Genomic DNA, 11,560 nt, shown 5'->3' with positions numbered 1-11,560 from the left:
AACAGATTTTTCACTTCAACGTAAAATAATTACCTGGAATCAATTATTCAGAAATCAAATGAATTTGGTTGGAGGCAAGTGAAGTGCTTCTCGTTTACTGTGTAATTTCTCACCTGTGGTAATTTGCAGGTACCTTCGGGGTGAAAATAGCTATTCAACCACTTTTGAAGCGAGAGAACACCCACTGGGCACAGATAACAATTATTCGTCTATTCCACATTGGTTCAACGTAATTTCATTGAAATGACTAGGAAACATTGATACAACAAGTGTGTGCTCAGTGGGCAATATATTTGAGCGCAACAGTAATAGGCAACAATTATAGAAGTAGACGTACTTTACGCCACTGGATGAAAATTACATCCTCGATTAAACATCTTCCTTTGTTTCTGAGTGCATGAACTCAAAAACCAACAAGAAGAGCTGCTTGAGTGTCAAGGACGAGTCTTGATCTAATGTTGTCGTTATAGATTCATTTACTTTATTATACAACTCCAAATATTCCAATCATTAGGCTATTCACACAGACAGTGCTTGGGGAAATTACTGTCTTCTGTTCTCAGCATGACATTAAACAGACCAACAACAACAAAAATATGTACACTATAGCCAATACTTCACTGGGCCTCTCATTTGACAAGACCCCTTTTTACCCTTTTAGTACATAAACGTCTTTAGACTCTACTTGTGTGACAATTGGTACTGTGTGAAGCCGGTGGTACAGTGTGAAGACCAGACATGCAATTAGACATGTACTGTTAAAAGGAGTGTTGCGTGAGATGGGCAACCAAATCAAAGGGTACCCTGAGGGGAATGTGACAATGACCTATAGGTTCAAGGATTTAACAGGTTTACAAACACAAATAACCAACAAAAGTGGCATAAAATTAGACTCAAGTTCAGTTATTTTATCTGATAAAATAATCATCTTGTTACAAGATACCAAGTCAGACACTGCTGAACAGGACAATCCAAACTATTTTGAACATCTGGTTTTGTACAATATGTACTTTACAAACAGTCTGTCAAAAGACGAGCAACATTGTGGCACCACACAATAACCCACAGAGCAGAGAGAGGGTCACAAGTCATGACACAACACAGAAAATGTAGCATCTAATATAGAACAAACTGTTTTTTGTGTGCTAGTTCAGTAGTCCCTCAACACATAGTTAACACTCATTATCGCTAGTGATGGGTCATAAACATGATCAAAGCAGATTAATCATCCACACAGCTATTCACTTTCATTGGTTTCTCTCCAACACGATTGTTTCTATCATTTGACTGTCACAGAAGCTTACTCTAATCAAACATTTGATTGACATCAACTTCAGAGGTAGCACCACTGATTGAATACTCAAGACTTATCAAAGGCATGGACAGGTGTGTCCCCAACACGGATCTCTGTGGATATAGATGAGTCATTGCAGCTGTTCTGATGAAATCAGGTTCTCCAATTGATATTCACTCTGAGTGACTGTGGTCTGTATTAGACCTGAGTGAGTATAGAATAGATTTGGTTAGGGTTCCTCAGCTCTTCATTCCAAGGCTCCAGTCTCAATTGACACTCTCTGAGACACAGTATGACATGATAAACCGTGAACAGATACATTTGGTTAGGGGCCCTTCACTACACAACCCCCACTCTAATAACCATCCATCCACCTTCAGTGAGACATCTGTGGAGGGCCACGATTGGTGGCAATGGACATCAGACCGAGGGTGGTAGCTACCAGGGAAGCTGCATGTTCCCCCTGACAGGCACAGGTGTCCAGTAGGGAGCGTGTGCGAGCGGTCAGTGTCAGAGAGGCAGAGATGACCTCACAGGCCTCCGGGGGAAGGGCTCGCCGTGAGATGAGCACATCCAGCAGGTTGTTGAGTCGTCCCTCCGTCATGCCTCGAATGATGCCCTCACGTCTCTCGCGCAGGATACGACAATAGCTCACCGCCATCGGAGTCGTAGAAACACACCGTGCAGCTGCTGACAAAGAAGGGAGGGTGAAGTTTCAGGGATGACACAAGAACTATAATATCACATCTCTCTCAAACACTCATAAAACACAAATCATGTAAAGAGGACTTTGAGAAAAATACTGAGACAACTCCGAGAAAGAGGACAAGAGACAAGTAGTAGCTATCTGATATGAAAGACAGTAATACGCACAGTAGATTATTTCACTGAAGACTGAAATTCATAGCCCTACTAGACAAGTTACCCTCTTATTCAACACACTGGTCACAATCATACATGTTTAGTAGCCATGTATTGTTTTTAAAAAAGAACATGTTTTTGACTCAGAGCATTTACTGGGACAACAGACAACTTATAGAGAGAAACAAAGATCCTCAAGGGAGGAAACGCATTGGATACTGATAAGACTGTGAAAGGATGGCCATGCAGGAAACCAGCAATCCCCAAAACTGCTTACTGTGCACATACAAACACACAGAGGGAGGCACTGTTTGTAACATCTACTAATTTTCATATTGCTTTACTTTGTCTTCACCTTTTTCAGCAACATTTTAGACACGCTAGAGAAAGATAAGTCAATTCTAGATAGCTACAGTCTGGCACTGTACATAAGTTTGCAGACAAAACTGGGTAATAGGTGGGAGGTCTAAGCTTAAACACATTTTCTACCATGGGAGCTGGCAGTGGGCTGGTTGAGAGGGCTCTGTCTGAGTGCTTTGGAGGGGCTGGAGGAGAGTGGGGGTGGTGGGCTCTGTCTCTGGGAGACGCCTCCTGTCCCTCTGGAATGCTCAGGACCCGGTCCACTGCTGGGACATCTGGGACTGGTGGAAGACACCACAGAGCCAGTCACACAGTCTGGGGAGAGAAACGTTGTTGTTAGACTGTTCAAGAATACATATCAATTAATTATTATTTAATAAAGAAGATAAACAACAGGGTAGTTTCACTGACAACAAACTGAGCATATTCACAAACTGCTCTAATTATCAATCAGTTTGAAGTTCTTACCCTGACAGTGCTTCCTCTGGGGTGCTTCCCCTGTATATATGGCTGTAGTGGGACTAGGGAGTGTTTCACTAGGGCAGGAAGTCTGTGGAAAGAGCAGTGTCTTGTTGCCCACATATTTAGTGTCTCCGGAACCAGCGCAGGCCTAGTAATGAGATATGTAAATATTGTTTTCAATGTAAGACATCACAAGCATTAAGTACAATCAGAATATCACAAAAAAATGTGAACCAAGCTCACTTCTAGGTTGTTTATCTCAATGGGAATGTCCTTCACGGGATGTATTTTAGAGTCATGTAGCGCCCTCTCCTGGTAAAGGGACAGAAAACACATACACATGTTTTCTCATGATTAGTGACTGGTCTATTTACCGTTTTCAGTAATAACTGTTGAGAGATTAAAAGCACACGAAACATATCCTGATTTCCTCAGTCAAAACAAACCGATAGCAGATCAGGGTTGTGGAAATAGAGAATATCGGACTTCGGAGTGTAATATTAGAACTTATTAAATGAGGATGATCCGTACCTTGCTTTCCCTCATCCTGAGGGTAGCCCTTGTCATGGCATCGGGATCATAGGTTGCTATGGCGCTCCTCAGTTCCAGTGCACAGTCTATGGACAGAGAGCCAGAGAAAGAAGAAGACATGAGAAAGATGTATGCCAAGTAAACATCACATTGACCATAATGCACCAAAAGTTCCCGTTTTTTTTTTATACCCACATGGCAGTCATAGGCAAGGAAATACATGGATATGAACTAACATCAGAAAATAAACAATTGAACACAATTTAGATGAGAAGACTCAAAGAGTCTTATTGATTAAGTGGCAGAAGTAGGGTATGGAATTGTATCTCTCAGTCATGGCGTGTGGAACAGATAGGAGGTGGGTGCTGCTAGTGGTTCTGCCTGTCACTTGTCCTCACCAGGCAGGTAGGTAAGCAGTCAAGGACGGGGGTCTTGTAGGGAGAGATCACAAAGACCAGGCACAGCTGCTCTCTTCACCATTGTCTATCTATACTCTGATTCACCCTCACATACAGACTTACCCTCTGCTGTTGGACGGCTGTGTGGGTTAGTGCTCCAGCAGTTGGTCATCAGCTGAGAGAGGGTATGGCAGTGGGGTACGTGCTTGGGTAGCATCTCATCCTTCAGGCCTGAACCAATCCCATCATCACCTGAAAGCAGCTGGAGCAAATCTGCTTGGGCATAAACAATGACAACGATGTGTTACAAATGACAAATGTAATAAAATATTGAGACTGTATGATATACGGCCAGGTATAATCTAGTCTCTGCTGATAGAAACAGAGTTGTGCTTTGAATAGACAGAAATAAATAGAAACACCTTCACATGGTTTTCTTCTGTTCAACGTCTCCCACAGCAGCACACCAAAGCTAAAGAGAGAAGATGTTAATTGGGTAGCTGCATGTTCATTAGTAAAGGCATCTGTAGAAGTGGTAAACCCCTCCTTCCCCACCTGGTACATTTAATTGGTGAGTATGACTGTTTGAAGTGGCAGGATCATGAAAGGTGACCTCACCTGTACATGTCTGCCTCCACAGAGGGTGTGGTGCCAGTCAGGGCCTCAGGAGACAGGTACACCAAGTCCCTGAAGCAGGGCCCTCCTCCAGCAGAGAGAGAGGAGCCAACCCTCCACTTTCTGGGCAGGCCCCAGTCACTCACCTGGAGGTAGGAACATGAACACCCACACACATGAACATAAACGACAACACACACAAACATAAACACCCCCACAGATTAACATAAACACCCACACCGACAAAAAACACCTGCTCTAACACAGACTCAAACCCACATACGTACACTGTAAAGCTTACACCTGTAACTGTTCACAATACACCATATCCCATGGAAAATATACCATCAATCAAAGGGAGTTCTTTCTCACATTAGTTTCACCACTCAGAGAGAGGACTTTTGTCTCTGTAGTACAGGACTGGGTCAGTTATCAGTCACTGTTCTCTACCTTGGCCCGGTACTGCTGGTCCAGGAGAACATTGGTGGGTTTCAGGGCCTGGTGGGGGAGTGGTATGCAGTGGAGGTGGCACAACCCCTCTGCCACATCTAATAGGATGCCTAGCCTGAAACTCATGGGTAGACCTGGATACAGCTGGGTCTGACAGGGATAACAAGGATTACAATCATTCAAAAGATGCAGTATCAAATCTATTCACTTCATTATAATGGATAATAAATAAAAGGGAACTGAAAGAAAAGCACATGACAACACAAAGTTGAAATTGTGAACTGAAAATACTAAAGAATTCAACATGACCACAACACAACTTACTGTATGTAAATACAGTTTAACCACAGATAGACTAAATCATGTGCGGTGTCACGTCTACTGTCTGAACTTTCTCCTGAAACAGGAAGAGCTCTTTGTGTAAATAAGGCAGTGACAGTGCTGATGACAGATAGATCTCTTTTTGCATCAGCCAGGGGCTTTCCAGATACAGCATGTGGGCGACAAGCACAGCATTGTTCTCCATGAAGAATTGGAATTGTAAATAAAGCAATCAAAAGAAGGAAATTATTTGACTAACTTTATGTGTCTATCGACCACCAGTTTGTCCACCAGTTTGTTGATACACTGAGTGTCCAAAAACTTTAGGAACACCTGCTCTTTCCATGAGTTAGACTGACCAGGTGAATCCAGGTGAAAGACATGATCCCTTATTGATGTCACTTGTTAAATCCACTTCAATCAGTGTAGATGAGGAAACAGGTTAAAGAAGGATTTTTAAGCCTTGATGCAATTGATACATGGATTGTGTGTGTGCCATTCAGAGGGTGAATTGGCAAGAGAAAATATTTCAGTGCCTTTGAACGGGGTATGGTAGTAGGTGCCAGGCGCATCGGTTTGTGTCAAGAACTGTAACGCTGCTAGGTTTTTCATGCTCAACAGTTTCCCGTGTTCATCAAGAATGGTCCACCACCCAAAGGACATCCAGCCAACTTGACACAACTGTGAGAAGCATTGAAGTCAACATGAGCCAGCATCCCTGTGGAACATTTGTAGAGTCCATGCCCTGACAAATTGAGGCTGTTCTGAGGGCAAAGAGCGACTCAATATTAGGAAGGTGTTTTTAATGTTTGGTGTACTCTGTGTCTACTGTATGCTGCAACCAAGGGAAGTTGCAGAACCAACTTAGATTAATCAATTAGCCTACTGCCACACACTATACATGCATATTCATATTTGAGTTAGACTGAGTGCGCATATATAACACTGACCTGGTATAGTAGAGAATGTAGAGAGCCCTCTGGCATCCAGTCATACAGCAGGCCCATCAGACACCAGGCCTTGTACACACCCAGAGGAACCAAAACCCGCTCTGAATGGACTTGTCTGACCACAGCCACATCTCTCATCCACTCAGTCCACTCACTGGGGAAGAAGAGAACACACAGTAAACACACCACATAGAAACATATGCAGTAAACACATAAAAACACACAAACCCTCAAACAGACACGCACCTGCTGAAGTGGTCTTGGTTCACAAGGCTTTTGTTTACACTAAACAAGTAACCGCAATAATGTGTCAGATTTTTATTTTATTTTGGAAAGTGGTGTGTGTATGTGTGTGTGAGAGAGAGAGAGAAAGAGGGAGAGCGCAGCACCCGACCTCACCCTCCTAGAATCTGAAGTAAAATGTTAACTGTTTGCTCATGATCTGGTGCTTCTGTTCCCAACAAGGGCCTACAGCAGCACCTATAATACAAATAATGGGGTTTCAAAAAAGGTTCAATTGCCAGGACCACAAATACAAATTCCATCTAGACACCGTTGACCTAGAGCACACAAAACAACACACCTACCTCGGCCTAAACATCAGCACCACAGGTAACTTCCACAAAGCGGTGAATGATCTGAGAGACAAAGTAAGGGCATTCTAAGCCATCAAAATTAACATAAAATTCAACATCCCAATTAGGATCTGGCTAAAAGAGCCTTTATATTCTACAACCACCTAAAAGGAAGTGATTCCCAAACCTTCCATAACAAAGCCATCACCTACAGAGAGATTAACCTAGAGAAGTGTCCCCTCAGCAAGCTGGTCCTGGGGCTATGATTCACAAATACACGACAGAGCCCCAGGACAGCAGCACAATTAGACCCAACCAAATCATGAGAAAACAAACAGATAGTTCTTTCCAATGTGTCAAGTAATTAACAAAAAAACGAAACAAACGGGAATGCTCTTTGGCCTTAATGATATTTGGCCTTCTCCCTGCAGGCAGTCACTGAGTCCGAGGTGCTAAAGGAGCTCCTTAAACTTGACTCTTTCTTCTTTAAGGTTGCTGACCCTATCATCGCCAAGCCTATATCGAACCTTTGTAACCTGTCTCTCCTTTATGGTGAGGTTTCCATTGCTTGGAAGCGAGCCATGGTTCGTCCTTTATTTAAAGGGGGAGATCAAGCTGATCCTAACTGTTATAGACCTATTTCTATTTTGCCCTGTTTATCAAAAGTGTTGGAAAAACTTGTCAATAATCAACTGACAGGCTTTCTTGATGTCTATAGTATTCTCTTGGGTATGCAATAAGGTTTCCGCTCAGGTTATGGATGTCTCACTGCAACCTTAAAAGTCCTCAATGATGTCGCCATTGCCCTTGATTCTAAGCAATATTGTGCTGCTATTTTTATTGACTTGGCCAAAGATTTTAATACAGTAGACCATTCCATTCTTGTGGGCCGGCTAAGGGGTATTGGTGTCTCTGAGGGGTCTTTGGGCTGGTTTGCTAACTACCTCTCTCAAAGAGTGCAGTGTATAAAGTCAGAAAATCTGCTGTCTCAGCCACTGCCTGTCACCAAGGGAGTACCCCAAGGCTCGATCCTAGGCCCCACGCTCTTCTCAATTTACATCAACAACATAGCTCAGGCAGTAGGAAGCTCTCTCATCCATTTATATGCAGCTGATACAGTCTTATACTCAGCTGGCCCCTCCCCGGATTTTATGTTAAATGCTCTACAACAAAGCTTTCTTAATGTCCAACAAGCTTTCTCTACCCTTAACCTTGTTCTGAACACCTACAAAAGAAAGGTAATGTGGTAATCATTTGGTAAGAAGAATGCCCCTCCTCTCACAGGTGTCATTACTACCTCTGAGGGTTTAGAGCTTGAAGTAGTCACCTCATACAAGTACTTGGGAGTATGGCTAGACGGTGCACTGTCCTTCTCTCAGCACATATCAAAGCTGCAGGCTAAAGTTAAATCTAGACTTAGTTTCCTCTATCGTAATCGCTCCTCTTTCACCCCAGCTGCCAAACTAACCCTGATTCAAATGACCATCCTACCCATGCTAGATTACGGAGACATAATTTGTAGATCGGCAGGTAAAGGGTGCTCTCGAGCGGCTAGATGTTCTTTACCATTCGGCCATCAGATTTGCCACCAATGCTCCTTGTAGGACACATCACTGCACTCTATACTCCTCTGTAAACTGGTCATCTCTGTATACCCGTCGCAAGACCCACTGGTTGATGTTTATTTATAAAACCCTCTTAGGCTTCACTCCCCCCTATCTGAGATATCTACTGCAGCCCTCATCCTCCACATACAACACCCGTTCTGCCAGTCACATTCTGTTAAAGGTTTCTGGGTCGCTCCTCTTTTCAGTTCGCTGCAGCTAGCGACTGGAATGAGCTGCAACAATACTCAAACTGGACAGTTTTATCTCAATCCCTTCATTCAAAGACTCAATCATGGACACTCTTACTGACAGTTGTGGCTGCTTTGTGTGATGTATTGTTGTCTCTATCTTCTTGCCCTTTGTGCTGTTGTCTGTGCCCAATAATGTTTGTACCATGTTTTGTGTTGCTCTCATGTTGTTGTTATGTTGTGTTGCTACCATGCTCTGTTGTCATGTGTTGCTGCCTTGCTATGTTATTGTCTTAGGTCTCTCTTTGTGTAGTGTTGTGTTGTCTCTCTTGTTGTGATGTGTGTTTTGTCCTATATTTATATTGTATTATTTTTTAAATGTTAAATCCCAGGCCCCCGTCCCCGCAAGAGGCCTTTTGCTTTTTGGTAGGCCATCATTGTAAATAAGAATTTGTTCTTAACTGACTTGCCTAGTTAAATAAAAGGTTAAATAAAATAAAATAAATAAAATGAAACAGAGAGTAGTACACAGTGGCAGAATACCTGACCACTGTGACTGACCCAAAATTAAGGAACACTTTGACTATGTACAGACTCAGTGAGCATAGCTCTTGTTATTGAGAGAGGCCGCCATAGGCAGACCTGGCTCTCGAGAGAAAATGAGGTGGAAACTGAGATGCACTTCCTAACCTCCTGCCAAATGTATGACCATATTAGACACATATTTCTCTCAGATTACACAGACCCACAAAGAATTTGAAAACAAATCACATTTTAAACTCCCATATCTATTATGTGAAATACCAGTGTGCCATCACAGCAGCAAGATTTGTGACCTGTTGCCACAAGAAAAGAGCAACCAGTGAAGCACAAACACCATTGTAAATACATACTATATTCATCTGTCTACTTATTTTCCCTTTCGTAGCCTACTTCAACTACTTGCATATTGTTGCAACACTGTACATGGCTAGTAATACAACTTTTAAAATGGCTCTATTATTTAGAAACTTTTGAGAGTGTAATGTTACTGTTAATTTCTGATTGTTTATTTCACTTTGTTTATTATCTACTACACTTGCTTTGACAATGTCAACATGTTTCCCATGCCTATAAAGCCATTTGACTTGTAGAGATAGATTTTGTCATTGCATTTGAGCTTGAGATTTGCCATCTTTACCTTCCACCTGCAGTGCGAGACGAGAGGACCTTGATTGAAACCTGTAGCTCTGTTCTCCGGTAAGTACCCCGAAGACACCCGCCTGCGCTGGTTCCGCACAATATCACATTTAGCACGTCCTCTTGATGAACAGTTTCCACCGCCATCTGATAGTAGGAACAGAAACCAGTCGACTCTATAATAATAACACTTTTTTTTATTTTATCTTGCTTGTTGCTTTGCCATGGATTAATGTATTTGTCTTTCACTGCACTGACAAATTGAACAGCAAGCATCGAGTTGCCGCGTGTGCTATGAAGACAGTGTATGTATATCGACACGATTGGCTGCTTTGTTCACGGAAATCTCCTGGCTAGCTACAGAAGGCTATAAAATGAGGGATGAAGTAATTTTTTTGGCAATGACGTAACAACAGATAAAGGCAGCGGCATAACTTGGCTTGAACAACTCCTGATCCAACTACCACTGGTCAAAAACGGGTTGAACCAACGTAGTTTCCACGTGATTTCAACCCGCAAAATCTACATGACAATGTTTAATCAACGTGGAAAACTGAGGGCATTTCGTCTTTTTTCACCCAACGTTTAACCTAAATGACAATGACATAGTGAATGTTTCAACCAAAAGTGAAAGGGCTGAAGAGGATTTCCCCATGCCTCCTGTAGAGAGGGCTGTTAGGGGACAGAGTTGGGAAATTAATTTAAAAAAAGTTTACATAATGTACTTCCAAGCAGAAGGGCTGCAACCAACTGACTTTAAATACCATCTGTGTCAGGAAGCCTGCACTAGTGAAATATACTGTAGCGACCCGCACAGACAGCTGTGTGTTATGTGTTAGGCTAGGAGGTGGTTGTGTTGTACTGACCAGTGCCCAGTGTTCGCGGGGTCCGACATGTCAATCAACCTGCTATCTGCCAATCACGGGAATGTCTGATGCCGGGCATCCTGGCGGTTGGCGGAGTGGCGTGGAGGGGGTTGGGCAGGGGGATGGAGCATTGGAGGTTAAGACCCGGTTTGGCCTTTGTTCTCTCTCTTTTTACGTCTGGGCTTCACAAGAGAAGGTCACGATTGGCTTGTGGGTTATCTGTCATTTATTTGGCGTGGGCTACGGCCAAACAGTAGCCTGTGTAAAGTTGGTTTAATAAACCGTCGATTCGCAAACTCAATCCTATGTCTGGACAATTGTTCATTTATGATCTAGTCAGGTCATTACATTGGTGTCAGAAGCAAATTCACAAAATGTGACTAGCTGCTGAAGATTTTCATAGAACAAAACGTATAAGATCTCCTAAACTTGTCAACCTCACCTTATTTTCGGCGTACATCACAAAATCCTACAAAAACGGCATCAATTTCCACTTAGACTTTGTCCAATGAACCATGGCGGAGTTAGTGCCTACAAAAAGACGCCATTGCTATTTCTCTCTGGATTGGCTCATTCTCAAACCCGCGATCAGTGGCACGCGAGCTGCCGCCTAGCCAATCTCCTTCTTCTTCCATGAGGTTTAACGGTAGTTTGTATCCAATACATGTTGTGTTACCGCCACCTACTAGACTGGAGTACAACTCCCTTATACTTTGCTTGAATTTTTTTTTTAAATAAAATAAACAAATAGCATACCATCTAACACAACACTCACAAAAAAATGATCTAATAACCCAACACACCTCCATGCTTTGTAAGGGCTATATGACCAAGAACGAGAGTGATGGAGTGCTGCATCAGATGACATGGCCTCCACAATCACCTGACCTCAACCCAATTGAG

At 42.8% G+C, this 11,560-nt stretch overlaps 1 protein-coding gene across 3 annotated transcripts; it reads right to left on the bottom strand.

Annotated features, from left to right (window-relative positions):
- Nucleotides 1–458: 458 nt before the first annotated feature.
- On the bottom strand, nt 459–10,482 carry LOC139563080 (receptor-interacting serine/threonine-protein kinase 2-like). 3 transcript variants are annotated; one of them, XM_071381358.1, is made up of 11 exons: nt 9,793–10,482; nt 6,243–6,396; nt 4,972–5,121; nt 4,525–4,667; nt 4,329–4,378; nt 4,030–4,179; nt 3,509–3,594; nt 3,221–3,289; nt 2,984–3,065; nt 2,645–2,830; nt 459–1,984 (listed from the first exon to the last, which is right to left on the bottom strand). In XM_071381358.1, the coding sequence occupies exons 1-11, from the start codon at nt 10,065–10,067 to the stop codon at nt 1,671–1,673; spliced, it is 1,659 nt and encodes a 552-aa protein (XP_071237459.1). In that variant the 5' UTR covers nt 10,068–10,482; the 3' UTR covers nt 459–1,670. The 3 variants fall into 3 exon arrangements, with proteins under 3 accessions (XP_071237459.1, XP_071237457.1, XP_071237458.1); XM_071381356.1 differs by having other exon boundaries at nt 2,984–3,125; nt 9,793–10,478; XM_071381357.1 differs by having other exon boundaries at nt 459–1,981; nt 2,984–3,125; nt 9,793–10,477.
- Nucleotides 10,483–11,560: the final 1,078 nt, after the last annotated feature.

Source organism: Salvelinus alpinus, chromosome 33 (assembly GCF_045679555.1).
Source record: "Salvelinus alpinus chromosome 33, SLU_Salpinus.1, whole genome shotgun sequence".
NCBI classification, from domain to species: Eukaryota; Metazoa; Chordata; class Actinopteri; order Salmoniformes; family Salmonidae; genus Salvelinus; species Salvelinus alpinus.
This window is presented reverse-complemented; position numbering and strand designations above follow the sequence as displayed.